Source organism: Spinacia oleracea, chromosome 1 (genome assembly GCF_020520425.1).
Source record: "Spinacia oleracea cultivar Varoflay chromosome 1, BTI_SOV_V1, whole genome shotgun sequence".
NCBI lineage: Eukaryota > Viridiplantae > Streptophyta > Magnoliopsida > Caryophyllales > Amaranthaceae > Spinacia > Spinacia oleracea.
This window is the reverse complement of record NC_079487.1, coordinates 13,233,090-13,248,262: the sequence shown is the minus strand read 5'-3', so window position 1 is coordinate 13,248,262 and position 15,173 is coordinate 13,233,090. Positions and strand designations below refer to the sequence as shown.

At 35.7% G+C, this 15,173-nt stretch overlaps 2 protein-coding genes and 1 non-coding gene across 5 annotated transcripts; all 3 read right to left on the bottom strand.

Moving 5' to 3' along the window:
* Positions 1-1,099: 1,099 nt before the first annotated feature.
* LOC110793894 (protein PHR1-LIKE 2) lies at positions 1,100-5,206 on the bottom strand. Of its 2 annotated transcripts, none has more exons than XM_021998831.2 (7): positions 4,676-5,206; positions 3,276-3,352; positions 3,145-3,157; positions 2,461-2,539; positions 2,276-2,345; positions 1,972-2,104; positions 1,100-1,837 (listed from the first exon to the last, which is right to left on the bottom strand). In XM_021998831.2, exons 1-7 carry the CDS (start codon positions 4,935-4,937, stop codon positions 1,833-1,835), a joined length of 639 nt encoding a protein of 212 aa, XP_021854523.1. In that variant the 5' UTR covers positions 4,938-5,206; the 3' UTR covers positions 1,100-1,832. The 2 variants fall into 2 exon arrangements, with proteins under 2 accessions (XP_021854523.1, XP_021854522.1); XM_021998830.2 differs by having other exon boundaries at positions 3,103-3,157; positions 4,676-5,202.
* A 3,476-nt stretch (positions 5,207-8,682) lies between these two features.
* Positions 8,683-10,088, bottom strand: LOC110793890 (calcineurin B-like protein 9). 2 transcript variants are annotated; one of them, XM_056834592.1, is made up of 4 exons: positions 10,023-10,088; positions 9,874-9,941; positions 9,444-9,556; positions 8,683-8,821 (listed from the first exon to the last, which is right to left on the bottom strand). In XM_056834592.1, the coding sequence occupies exons 2-4, from the start codon at positions 9,892-9,894 to the stop codon at positions 8,713-8,715; spliced, it is 243 nt and encodes an 80-aa protein (XP_056690570.1). In that variant the 5' UTR covers positions 9,895-9,941; positions 10,023-10,088; the 3' UTR covers positions 8,683-8,712. The 2 variants fall into 2 exon arrangements, with proteins under 2 accessions (XP_056690570.1, XP_056690571.1); XM_056834593.1 differs by having other exon boundaries at positions 9,874-9,922; positions 10,023-10,074.
* A 4,674-nt stretch (positions 10,089-14,762) lies between these two features.
* LOC130466477 (small nucleolar RNA R71) lies at positions 14,763-14,869 on the bottom strand. The gene has a single exon (XR_008926702.1). It is a non-coding gene; the product is annotated as a small nucleolar RNA R71 (small nucleolar RNA).
* Positions 14,870-15,173: the final 304 nt, after the last annotated feature.

Below are 15,173 nucleotides of genomic sequence, written 5' to 3'. Positions count from 1 at the left end.
TTAGTTAAAATGAAATTAGTATAATTAGTTAAAATGAAGTAAAATAAACAATTGGTACATAGGGAGTGTAGAGAAGTAAAATAAACAATTGGTTCATAAAGAAGAGTAACTTATCTCCCACTTTTTAAAGTGTAGAGATTTAGTACTAACAAACTCTTGAAAATTCTCAATGGAGAGCCATGTGGCCTGAAACCGAAAGGGTCGGTTGACTACTTGAATGGGTGCAAACCCATTTGGAGAAATCCGCATTACTTTCATGTTGATGAAAAATGAGCAAAGAGCAAATATACTGCGTAACTATTAGCTGAACATAAACATAATTGGGGGTGTTTGGTTAGGAGAGGTTTGAGGGGAAAAGAGCTTTTTGGGGTGAATTAGAGGTTTGACCTTTAGAAAAAGCTAATTGAGAGTGTTTGGTTAGGAGAGGATTGGAAGAAAGTTTTGGGGTGAAAAGCTATTTTTCAAAAAGCTCAATATAGGAGCTTTTTGCAATTAGAGGTTTGAGAAAGTGGATGAAAATGACTATTTTGTCCTACTATTGCCTATTATTATTAAACCACTATCAACCTTTGTACCTTGCATATTTTTCTCCTAAAAACATTACTCACACTTTCTTTTTCATTTCACCATATTTACTAGATTCGTTTTTTGTTGTAATAAATTTTATATTAGTACTTTGAAGCAATTGAAGTATATTGCAATCATGCTTAAAATTTCGTTAGTAATATTTATCTATTTGAAAAATATATATTATTAAAAAATTAAAATAAAGAATAATTTTAAAAAATAAATTTATTTTATTTAGTCAATGTTTATTAGAAAAATATATAGAGAAAAAATTAACACAATAAAATATTTGTTTAATATTAATAAGAAACAAAGTATGTCAATGTCCTTAATGGTCATTTTACATATTAAACAGCTAACAGCTATCAGCTAATTTACCAAACACTTTTACACAAACAGCTAATGAAACCAGCTAGTCAAATCAGCTAATGCAAACAGCTAACCGCTAACAGCTAGTCAAACCAGCTATCAGCTAACAACTAACAACTCCTAACCAAACAGGGCCAATAACAGAACAAAAACAGACCCAACATAAAAAATCAAATGCTCATCAATCATTACATATCACTTGAACTAATGAAGGATAGACATCAATCATAAGCAATAATTAACCATTTAGCTAAAAGTAAAATCAGAAAATGAAATGTTAACACTAACACTAGTAATATATTGACATCACTAGGAAATCTAAGGCCCTTGAACAATCGGCCTCTCTTGAACAATCGGCCTACTACACCGGGAATTGGTATTTGGCAACCCACACAAGGCACGAAAAGGAGAAAACGGGGTGATTGTAGGGGTTTCCTTGACCGAATAAGGAGAACTTTGAGAAGGAAAAAGGTTGCATGTGGACTTAAAAGAGTCCACACACGGTGTAGTGTAGGGTTTATACTTACTTCCTCGAAACAAATAAAAGGAGATGTAGATGCATCTCCATGTTAGAAACATTAGTAATAAAAATTTACAAGCAAATTTGATTTGCCCTACAGATTGTCTGTTGTTGTTCTTCAGGGCAGAAGTGTGTCACATGCAGCAAAGTTGACAGAAGAAATACACAAATCAGCACCCCTCTAGAACTTTGCTGATGACTCAATGAGTGTAATTACAACTTCAGAGATCTGAAATGCAAACTCGATCCATCAACTTGTATAAATGAAGATATGTCATAGTTGTAGCAGGTTGTCTTTCCCAAACAAAATCCAATTTTCACAATGATTCAATCCCAGAGTTGTTACCCTTTTGCTCCACTTTAGCTAGAAATCAAATCACTCTGAAAACCTCAAACACAGTGGTAGTTCATGTCAAGCAGCTTTCAGCATTGCACTCATCACTTTATTAGGACCGTGAAATCCTACTCAGTAGTGTGCGAGTTTGTAAAGGGTAAAATAGTTTCAGATGCCTGACCTTGAAGTGTCTGCGCGTGATTTTCTGCAATTGCAACCCCCATAAGTTGTTCTGCAAGAATCTTACAAGCTCTCTCAAGCATCGCCATATATCTTCTTTCTGCATCCTGGCGTAGCTGTAAGTGCTTCTCTGCCTACAATAAGTAAACAAATAAACAAACTGATCAATTCAAAGGTTTGTTCTTTTTACTTTAATGAAATTAAGTTTCAGGAAAATTAAGTTCAAATACGTTAAGCCAAGTCCCAATACATTCAAACAAATAAATTTCAGGTATTAAGTTTCTAGAATCGATGAATTTCCATACCTCAACCTGCAAATGTAGTTTAGTCTGCACCTCCATCTGAGTTCTTAATGCCTCCTTAACCTTAAAACCCCTTCTCAAGCCCAATTCACCAGAGTGTTAGCAAATACTAGATGTTTTTAAGAGTAAAAATAAATAAAAAAATCTAAGAAAGCCATAAATAAAAAATGAGATTCACAAATTCTTACTCATCCATGTCAGATGTTGGCAAGCTTGAAGAAGAATTACTTGTGCGAGGGCTTTCCAAATGGTATGAACCCGAGATCCCTTCGTTCAGAATCGTAGATATCAGTAATGACTAATGAGAGCAAAGTGTTCTTCTAAGATAAATACTTTAAAATATACTGTTGACCGATACTTTTGTTCTAGTTATGGATTTTCACATTAAAAGAAGTTGTAGCTCTTTTAAACTCGTTATTGCAGGATAAAATAACTTTCTGTTTATGTAGGGTTGGGAATTGGGGGGTGGGGGAACACAGATATGGAACCTAGTAGGATGTGAACCAACAGACTACTTGCCAACTCGTTTGTACAAAGTTACAAATTAAGGTATTGATAACGAAAATGGCATACAAGTTCATTACTTCCCCCTCAACTTCATGACCTTGTACCAAACGAGCAGTCAATTTGGCCAAGGTGCACTAGCAATCTTGTTTACCTCTCATAAAAAGATGAGCAAATCAAGCAAGAAATTTCACTTGTACATACGAAATAAGAAAAAGAAGAATTTTGATTAAAAGAAAAAACCGAGGAACTTTGTTTTACGGCATGAGATGTTGCATATGATGCCATCTTCAAGTTTATAAAAGTAATTTTAGTGTAACACGCACCATCTTTTGGAGCCTCACCCATATCCTTCCCGGATTGCTTACCTAGTCTGTATTTCTGTTAATTAACAAAAAGGAATTACCAATTAGAAACTTTCCTGCAGGTTGATCATTGGTTGCGTTTAATTTAACTGGTAATTACATTTGGAGAAAATAGTTATGGAACAAATTTAAACCTGAAGATGACTTTTCAAATGGAAAAGTGTTAATCCCTTCACACCCATTGTCCGCATTATCGCCTTAGGTGTAGCTTCTGCACAGATAAATCATGTTCACACATGTATAAGAAACACAAAAAATGAAGGACATTATTATCATCCGGCTAATGGAGACAAAAACGAATAAAGGTCTTGCCAAGATAGTAGGGATACAATTTGGAAAACAAAATTATAACCAAACTAAATATCCCTCATATCCATATAATGTCTTTTTTTTTCCAGGTTAGATAGCAGTGTAAATCCAACTGCACTAGCCTCAGCTACAATTTGCTATACCAAACTAAATATCCCTCATATCCATACATCCATACATGCATTACCAGAACTCTCAGTTGCATATCCTAATGAACAAATTAAACTTCCTAATTTTGTTGCAATTTGCAAACTCCCAAAAGCATAGCTTCCCCTGAAACGCACGGTGGAACGTTGTATTTAAGCATGTCAAAGGAAATTCCCAAAACTGTACTCAGCTTCGTTGTCAATTCATAACATCCTTTCTCATATACACAAATTCTACAGGCAGCAAACAACCACAAGTGCATGACTCCGTCTTTTACTCATTGCTTCAATAAAGTCTCGGTTAGCCTCTATATCATTTATGCAGAAATTTTAACAATTTTTAATCAACCAATAAGAGAGAAACCCAAATTATGAAGCACAAATAATTACTCCTTAAGCATCTAGCTGAGTAGACGACACTCAAATATAGAAAGAACACCGAAGAATCCTTCTCTCTTTATAATCACATATGAAGACATTACTATAAGTTTATAACAATAACCAACTCCACATTATTCCACCCACTCTAACCTCCAAAAATAGCAACTCCACAAATTCGGTATCCAAATTTGGTATCCAAGAATCATTCCTGTTGATAACAATAAAACCTATGATTCTATGTGCTCTAACACTTAACTTATTGGCTTCAGACGAAACTATGACAGAACAACACATTAAAGTGTAAACCCATTGCAAAATTAACAGTTGCTTAGTGACTTAAAGTGTCGAATTCCGTCTACATCTCTACAGTCTACGCCCAAAAAAACCAATATTACCCACCACATTTAGCCCCTTTCACACTGTCATATTTATTCCAAGAAACAAAATCAACCCATTTACACAATAAATAGCAACAGACAAACAAAACTACTCGAATAAAAAGAAGCCCATAATAATTACAAAAACATAAAAACAGGTCAAACTACCCAGAGTAATAAATGCACAGCAAATCAACAAACCTTAAAATCCACAAAAGAAGTTAAAAACACACATAAAATCATAGTATTAACACAACATTTTATCAGATCCAGCAACAATTTTTTTTTTTTTTAAGAAAAAGGGAGAAAGAAAGAACTAACTGTTGGGCCCGCCAAGCTGAGTGACAGCGTCAACAAAGCGTTCATGGAGGTCAGCAGTCCACCGGAGACGCGGTTTAGGATCGGAAGTCAACACAAGACGTGGGTCCCCTCCGCCGGCAGAAGTAGAAGTGGGACCCACTTGATGAATCTCATCAATGGGACCCGCCATTACACTCAAAGACTCATGAAGCTGCTGCTGCTGCTGTTGTTGTTGCTGGTGCTGAGGATTATGGTGATGGGGTTGAATAAATCTTGGATACATCAAAAATTGAAGATAACCCAGATGAAAGTTCTTAATTTCCACTCGTGAAAAAAGAAATTGGAAAAAAGGAAAAAAGATTGGGAATTTGTGCAAAAAGGTTGAAACTTTGAAAGTAACAGTTGAGTTCGAGTTTGAGAGAAAGAGAGAGATAAAAGGGGAGAATATGAGAAAGAGAGAGAAGCTGAGAAAGTGAGTTGGGGTTTTTAATTTTGTTTTGTGTTTGCTTTTTTGGAGATTGAGTGAAAAAAAAGGAAAATCTGATGGGGAAATTGCCAAATTGAGGAATTTTTTACGGATTTTTCATGAAATACCCCCGAATTATGGCGTAATTCACCAAATGCCTCTCGACTTTCAGAAATTCACCAAATGCCCCTCACAAATGACTTAATACCCAAAATACCCTTACTAATGACGCGCCGTTAGTCCTCCGTTAGCCTAATTTTTAAATTCACCAAATACCCCTATTTTATTACTTATTTCATATAATACCCCTATTCTGAAACTTAATTCACCAAATACACATAACTTAAAATTACCCATTTTGATGCTCAGCGGCTAGTTTTTATGTTTGAAAATTAGCCGTTGCTTATTGTTTGCTTATAAAAACCCCTTTTCTGACTATTTATTGTAGTTTTTCTATTGTTTTGTTAATTTCATATCATTTTTGTCATGAGTTTTCTTTCAAAATCATCATCCACACCCATGAATCCACATATGTAAGAGTCCCAAACAATTTCTAATATTATGGGAGGAAATTTCCATCTGAGGCTCCGATACAACACTCAGTAAGTTTCAATTATGATCCAATAAGTTCAGGCCTCATCCAGTAAAGACAATGCACTTTAGCAGAGCAAAAGGCCAAAAAACCCCATTTTCAAAGGGATCTTATGTAAGTGAAGCTGAAGTAATTCAATCTAAAGCTAACACCTTAATTTTCTTATTGTCCGAATGGTAAAGTAACTAAGAAATCAAGTTCAATAACACATACATTTTTATCACAACCTCGATTTCAACTTGGATTCATGATGTGAAAATCTTGAGTTTGGAGGCAAATCTTTGTGCCAAGATTCATGTTTTTTCACTGGTTCATGAGCTTTGGAACATACCTTAGTTTCATTTTTTTTTCTTGTTCCCTCAAATCCAAAAATAGACATTTGTCCATAAATCTGACCATGTCAATAGGACCTAGCTCAAAAGAAAAGTGGGAAAACCTTTATGCCTCGACTGTAAGGTTGAGAGAAAGTTAGGAGATTGAAGAAAGATGTTTGGAGGCAGTAGAGACAGGAGACAAAAGGGAGTTAACGTTAAATATGTGGCATGGAAGCAATAGAAGCCGAGGTAGCTGGAACATATGCGTTAGAATAAAATTAATAAGAGCTTTATTTTTAATCTGTTTGCATATGTTAAAGATATTTCCCATATTGAAAAAGGAATACCTTCCGATTGCGTGGTAAATATAATTAATTGGTCACATAAAGAATAAGGTTCAAAAGAAGTAGCTATTTTCTTGAAGAGTTGCGACGTTTTGAGGTGTTTTTAGGAGTGTTTTCCGTTTTAGTGTTGTACCGGAGCTTCAGATTGAGTGTTGTATCAGATATTCGGATGTCAAATTTTCTCCCATGATAACAAAATTTATTTGGGACTCTTACATATGTGGACTCATTGGGTGTGGATGATGATTTTGAAAGAAAACTCATGACAAAAATGATATGAAATTAACAAAATAATAGGAAAACTACAATAAACCGTCAGAAAAAGAGTATTTATAAGCAAACAATAAGCAACAGCTAATTTTCAAACACAAAAACTAGCCGTTGAGCATCAAAATGAGTAATTTTAAGTTATTGGTATTTGGTGAATTAAGTTTCTGAATAAGGGTATTTGGTGAAATAAGTATTAAAATAGGGGTATTTGGTGAATTTGAAAATTAGGTTAACGGAGGACTAACGGCGCATCATTAGTAAGGGTATTTTGGGTATTAAGTCATTTGTGAGGGGCATTTGGTGAATTTCTGAAAGTCGAGGGGCATTTGGTGAATTACGCCAAAATTCGGGGGTATTTCATGAAAAATCCGAATTTTTTAAACAAAAATTTGGTGAAATGAGTTGTCGATTGTTGTATAAGGATTAAGGACCACTGGGTATGTGTTTTCTGTTGATCTGTGTTCCTGAATCCTGACCTGCTGTTTTTTTGGTTCTACTATTTGAGAATCTGACCTGTGATTTCGACTTCATAACCCTTTCTTCACTTTTACGGAGTATTTTTTTTTTTAGTTCACCTCTTTTTACTTCCTGTTCTCGTGAATTAAGGTCTCCTAATGGGGTCCATGAGTTATCGGATACAAATTCCGTCTTATTATTTTATAACGAAAACAAGAAAGATAATATAAATAAATAAAGAGATTAATGTGGTTCACTAACAATGTGTTAGCTACGTCCACAAAGAGAGAAAGTTTTATTGATCTTGAGAGAGTATAGATTACAGAATACAACAAGCTTATGACATAGAGAGCTTATACAAGTACTAGTCTTATATGCACGCGATGCGTGCGAGATTATACACAAACTAAAATGATAGATGGATATATTGTCACAAACCAAACCAAATTACATAATTCGTGGGGATTTTCCTTAAAATAAGAAATAAACACAATTTACTCAAATTCAGTACTAAAAAGTAAAAACAACTAAAACAATTCAAAATTTACATTATATTACTTAATTTCTTTCTCTCGTAGATTTTTTTCCCGGATTGTTAATCCTTCTCCTTGATGCGTCTCCAATTTTGATCAAACTCGAAAAAATCAGAAAAATTCCTAAATTATGAATTAATCAATGAACTCATAAATTGAGTGTTATAATCCCCAAAAATTCAGAAAAAATAAATCAACTAAATGAACCTCAGGAAAATGCATGGTTCCTCACCTTAGAAAAGAAAGATGAAACAATGGAGGAAATCAAAACTCAGGTGCAATGGAGGAAATCAAAACTCAAGTACAAACTTGAGGAGCGCATTTCCTAGATTAGAGAACACATTATATATACCTGAATTCTAAGTATAATCTCTAAATATATAAGTTAGATTATAATTTCCTGATTTATGCACGCGCGAAATAATGTAGTCAGGTGGCAGCAACTTGGTCTAGTGGCTTTTGCTTCTGAGCAGGTTCTGCAGGGTCTTTACAGTTCTGGTGGGTTTCAATTGGCAGCAGGCAGCAGCTGTGCTTTTCCAGTCAGTCAGTGCAGCCAGTCAGGTTGTTGTGTTTGCAGTGTTCAGCAGCTAGCTGTTCTTTATGCTGTGATAATTTGGTGGGTTGAGTAATAAAATCATAGAGATCATTCAGTTTTTTCACTGAATGTGCAACTCTTTTCCAGTGCTCTCTTGAATTATTAACCCAGTGTGAGCTGAGAAGTTATCAGAAGGCTGCTAAATCAATCAACCTAACTCTAAACATTCAAAATAATCTAATTACCAACATAAAACAATCAAACAATAAATACAGCAAAAACAAAATTGAATTACCCAGGATCATGATTCAACATATCGCAGATCAGAACATTAAATCTAATTTTCACATACACCAATACACATACAGAAAAAGCCAATTAATTTCTACATTTGGATCATGGTTTTATCTGACCAGGACATTAAATCCTACAAAACTTCCAATTTTCAGCCAAAATATATCAACTTCCATCTCAATTACCAACCAAGCACAACATTTATTTTGCAGAACAAACATTACAAACAATTAAAACCCCAATTGGTTTCGAGATTAGTGTTCCTTACCGATCAATTGGGGTACCCAATTCAGAAGAAAGGCAGCGATTTTCAGCAGTAACGCGGTCCATTTGCTCAAGTCGGGCCTTGATAGCTTTAGTCCTCTTCACAACAGAGACAATGTCAGATCCACAAAGAAGGATGCAAACTAATTACATCAATTAACACATCAGCATTGTTCAATGTAAATTACTGAAAATTAGATCAACAACAAAATTAAAAACCCTCAAATGAGCAAGTTGAATAGCTAGAATCACGAAACTTGCACACATTTTTTTAAAATTTACTATGAAAATAAGATAAATCCAGATCCATAACAACAATTGACAGGCGAAATTTCAAAGCAATCGAAAAATTAATCAAAAAAACAGAGAGATGGAAAGAATTAGAGTGCGGCTAACATGTATGGTCTTATGCAACTAAATGTGAAAAATCTGGCATCAACTTTGGCAGCCACATGAATATAGTGTGTAGTTCAGAAAATGAAATCTCAAATGCAAATGAAAGACTATAGAATATGGATGAAAGATTACAGCTATAATTAAAGAAAACATGATAAAATTAAAAGAACATAATCTCAAAATCAAAAGTATAACTCGTAGCAGCAGTCAAACCACCTAGTTCAATTTTGTTTGCCTGTTATGCATTTCATATTTGGCAAGCTATACTGATTGCATTTTTTTTTCATACTATACATTTTTGAGTTTGAGAGTAGATCACATATACCTGAGATATTGGAGAGTCATTATTTTCAACAATTGGGGATTTTTGGATACAAATTGATGCCATTCAGATCTACAAATCTTTCCGTCTAGATCTACATCGGCTTCTTTGAATGCCTGTTCAGATAAATCATTCTTTGGTTAACAATTTGTTGCAGAAAAACAAATTAGGAAAATTTCTATAATTTCTATGGATATGGTGTAAATTTACGGGAACCATTCTGGATAGATGACGCAGAAAACATTCAAATAGACGTAATGTAACGATGCAACGAAAGAAAAAGTCAACGGTGCGAATCGTTTGGTTAAAGATTAAAGACCATCATATATGATCAAGAAGCACATTAAAGTCTCTTACATCTGGGCACCAAACTCTCTAATTAAGTTCTTGACAGTCTATCCACATTACATTAGCAATTTCGAATAATTCATACCTTGAAAGTCGCTCCGTCCATTCAGCATGTCGTTTGATGACATTTCTAACTGTAACAATGCAAAAACCCTTTCAAAATACATACATTTCATGATTTCATCAATTATAAGCAAAATCAAACGAAATTGAGCTCAAATTACAGGAAATTACATCTAGCTTTGATCGTATCAAGCCGTATATCTTCATCATGAATAAAATTCTGCAACAAATTATCAAATAAATTGTAATCAATACAATTGAATAAAGCAAGAAAAACACGATTGTTCTTCAATTACCTAAATGCAGGACCCTAACTAATGTAAATCATAATCAATTAAACATAAGCTGCATAACAACATGAAAATTCAGCTAATTAGAATACCCCTTCAATGATTTTAACAGCAATTCTGTCCTTGACACTTCCTTCTGGATTCAAAAACTCAGCTTTTCAGTCAAGTACACACATCAATTCAACCAATTAGAAAACGAACTCGCTATCTAATGCTAATCAATCGAAACAAAACCGCCATCAATTTAACCGCAAAAGAAACAATAAATTCACACAAATTAATCGAAAACCACATACTCCCTCCGTCCCATAATTATCTTCCTATTTGACCAAAAACACGGATTTTAAGAAAAGTGGAATATAGTACATGAAAAAGTGAAATAAAGTACAAATGATGATTGAGTTGTATGGAAAAATGGAATAAAGTACATGTGAAATAGAATATAGTACATGGGAAAAGTGGAATATAGTACATGGGTGGGGTTTTCAATTCAATTTTAATTAATATAGTACATGAGAAAGTGGGGACCTTGGTAGCCAAAATTAGAAACATGAAGATAATTTTGGGACGCTCGTTTAGGAAAGCAGGAAGATAATTTTGGGACGGAGGGAGTAGAAGCTAAAATCTTAGTCTGAAAGTCAAATATAATAGTATTTATATATCACACACATTTGAAAGCTAACCAAACCAAACCACTTGAACTTACGAATTATACCTGAAACGCTTTGCCAACATCAGGAACTTGGAATTTAAGGTCCACATTCTGGGATTTTTCAAGCTCCACCTGTTTAGGAAGCAAACCAGCTCCATAAACATCCCCAAATACCAACAGCTTGTTATTCTGCAAATTTAATTCAACACCCATTTTTTAAAGAAACAGAGATTGATAATTCTGCGCAAGATTGCAAGGCGTAGGTAATGCAATAACCGTTTTCTCTTTCATTTTCGTCAAATTTTGTGCACAATTTCGTAATTAAACAAATAGGTTAATATTAAACTTAATTTTTAAGTGTTTGGTTGAATTGCTGAGTAAATTGGAAGTAAGTTCGAAGAATTTAGATTTCAAATTTGGGAAAAACAAATCAGGTGATTTTGGAGAGAGATTCGAAAGTTTCATTCAAATTACAGAAAATAAAGCTTACAATATTAACTGATTGCGCCACTGCTTCCTCGTCGTCGGAAAATCAGAGTCTCCGGTGGACCCCGTTGGTGAAGAAACAGCTGCGCATCTCCAATTTCTCCATCGAATACGAAAATTATCTGGGACCGCAATTTTTTGAATATGCTTGAAATCGATATGCCAGCTTGAAGTTGGAATTTAAAAATTGCAATACAATTGAAGTAGCAGAAATTTTCGGCTAGGGTTTACGAAATCCTGCGATTTAGGGGTGATTGAATGAGGGATTTCAATAACGATTGAATGAGGGATGATTGAATGAGCGATTTAGGGGTGATTGAATGAGGGTTTACCAAATCCTGCGATTTAGGGGTGATTGAATGAGGGTTTACCAAATCCTGCGATTTAGGGGTGATTGAATGAGGGTTTTTGAATTTTTGGAGAGAGAGATTCAAAGGTTTTATGAGATTTTCTCACTGATTGGTTTTCCAGTGTTTATTATTTGTGGAATTCGTAAGTTTCGGCTACTAATTAAATTGGGAGAGCGGTTTTTTTTTTAATATTAATTTCGTTTTGGGCGTTAGAAATTTGATGGGTCGGGCATACACGGTTAAACAGTGAGGGGTGTTATTGTAAATTTATTGGGGGACACGAAAAGTTAAGTTACTAAAAAGCCCTCAGGAGTTGGCTTATATAATAGAGATTTTCTAGACAGATGCAGAAAAACTTAAAAAAAAACTCATCGGGACCACATTGCGTCCCCTAACCTAGGGCAAGCAATTTCACCCTGACCCGATGAATGTCCGAATCACCTGACCAAATTATATGGATGAAAACCCTAAAAGAAGCGGATTTCAATCGGTTGACGGGTGAATTGGGTGATGGATTAGATCAGATTCGGGTTGACTTAAATCTGACCCGTCACCCGATCCATCCATCCACCCGCACCTTTTATAAATGCTTTATAATAAATTAAAATCTAAATATCTGATTCTAAAAGTCTACTTACTTTTAGTGAACTAAATGAAAAAGAGATAAACAAAATAAAGGCCAAAGATCTAAGATAGTAAGAGCAACAAGACTCTTATTTGGGATTCTTAATCTCTCTCATATGACACCTATGTACTATTGCACCAAATCCAAATAAGAGTTTCTTCCAAAAACACTAGCTCTTACGTTCTCTTACCCTCCTTTATTTATTTTATTGTTATGAAAAAATGATGTGGCACTAGCTCTTTTTTGTAAAAGCTAGCTTTTATTTCTGAATTTTCTCTTGCAAACTCTAATTAACAGTCTCTCATTGCTCACCTAAGAGCCATCTTTTACTTTTTCTCTCTCCTTAAGAGCTACTCCCTCCATCCCGGAATACTTGACCTGTTTTCCTTATCGGGCCGTCTGATATGTGCGTTTTATATAGTGTTTCACCCCCGTTCCTTAGTACTTTTTATGTGTCAAACGTGCTCTTAGGAGTCGTTTCTAGTACTAATGTGTGTTATTGAGTGTGCCTTGAGTTTCAGGTTTGATTATGAGAAATTGGTCTTTTTAGACCCGTTTCATGTTGATATAGGCCACTATATGAGCCCGAGGAAGTTCGGGACCTCCATCGTCGACTTTCGGGAGCCTTGGATGCTTATGGTTGAGCCCCGAGAGTTAGACTCAGTGATATGGGCGAGCTATATTGAAGATTGCAAATCGCCCTGGAAGCTGATGGGGAAATGCAACCATCGGGCGGAATTGAAGCAATTTAGACTCATCAACGCGCGCCCGATCGGGCGTAGCTCCCCCGATCCGGATCGGCTGTCATCCGGAAGCTTATGTGGAGAGTTCGCAAACCGCCCGATCGGGCGGATTTTGGCCCGATCGGGCCGACTATCGAGTGCATCGCCCGATCGGGCGAAGCGACGCCCGATCGGGCGACGGCAACCTCCTGCACTTATGCGCGAGTTTTCTTTCCGTTTTTTGGCTTGTATTTTGGGCAAACTATAAATACTAGCCCCTTATATTTTTAGAGACACCTTATTCTCTAGTATCAAACACTTAGTTTATTTTCCTAAGCTTAGTTTTCTCTCTAATTTATCCCAAACACTTAGTTTTATTTCCAATCAAAAGTTCAAACTTTATTATTCCATTGTTCTTCAACTAGGTATTATTCTTTATTTTATTCATTTCTTTTGCTTTAATTATGTTTTCAATTATGCTAATTGCCTTGTTTATTGTCAACATGCTTGAGTAGTTTAATTTCTAGGGTTTGGGGATCCATGAATTAATATGATGGGACTTTGAATAATTGTGATTATTGATATTGTGATTGATTCCTATTGATTGGTTTATTCCACTATTCAATTAGATTTGCGCAGGTTTAATTGTGTAGTTATGCAATATCAAGTTAAAATTCGAGAGATGCAATTTGATGTTTAGGCTTGTGTCAATAGGTAGAATTGGGATTAATAAGTAGCGAGAGCCCGTTAATTCTAAGTCTATGACTAGTATCGATTCGAGAGAGCATGCTAGTCTAATTAATTACTTTGTTGATTATCGTGATTGTTCATTGTCCTGGATTGTTAATTGCTGGTGAACCTATTCCCTAGATTTCCTTAATATATTGATTCATACTTATTTAATTATCATTCGTAGTCTTAGTTTACAAACAATCAACCCAATCTTGTTCCCAATAGTTTAGTTTAATTAATTAATAATAGAAAGAACGCCTGTCTCCCTGTGGATTCGATCCTGACTTCCCTTGCTACCTAGCTAGTGGACCTTAGGTTATTTTTGATTAGGTGATACGACTTTAGCCTGTCAAAATTTGGCGCCGTTGCCGGGGAGACGGTTTTATTTTCTGTTGTTGATTGCTTATCCTAGATTATTGTTTGTTACTACTCAAGGAACTCACGTTCCTTGAGACCGGATCTCACATTGTTTTGTAGTCTTTGTCTATGCCCAGGACCGTAGGTACTAGTAATCTTACTCCATTCGATCCTGAGCCCGAAAGAACCTTTCGTAGACGAAGAACTTTCATTGCACAGTGTGGGAATTACTCTGATTCTGACCATAATATTGGCGATCTTTTTCCTTCATATACAGATTCAGTTTCAGAGATAGAGATGGGTGACGAAAATCTGCTACCGCCACCTACCCCACGGCTTACAGACTATTCTAAGCCAAGTCTCTCCGTGCTACCAAAGGCGATCATGCCTTCTATTGCAGCTGAGACCTTCAAGATTGAGCCTGCATTTATTAACATGATTGAGAGACGCCGGTACGGTGGGGGAACCAGGTGAAGATCCGAATCTTCACATTCAGTCCTTCATCCAATATTGTTCCACCATCAAGCAAAAGGGATTGACTCCGGAGAAGACTATGGAGATACTTTTCCCGTTCTCTTTGAGTGGGAAAGCTAAACTGTGGATTAATGGGTTGAATCGGGCGGCTTTGAAAATCACTAATTGGGAGTCCTTGGCCCTTGCTTTTTATGTTAAATATTTTCCACCTGAGAAAACAGCTCGTCTGAGGGGTTAGATATTAGGTATCTCACAACAAGTGGATGAGAGTTTGTTCGAGGTCTGGGAGAGATTCAAGGATTTGCAAAGAGAATGCCCGCACCATGGTTTGGAAGACTGGTTCTTGATTCAGCAGTTTTATAATGGTCTGGGCAATGAGCCTAGATGTTTGTTAGATTCGGCTGCCAGTGGGAGGTTCATGCAACTTGAGGTGCCTAGAGCTATGGAGGTGATTGAGGAAATAGCCATTCACAATGCCCAGTATGGGAATCCTAGAGGTCTATCTAATAGGGGTGGTAAGCATGATTTAAATTCTATTGAACAATTAACTGCCCAATTGACTGCTTTACACTATAAGTTTGAAAATATGCAAGCAGCCAATGCTCAACCTACCCAACCTGCTAGTGTAGCTGCT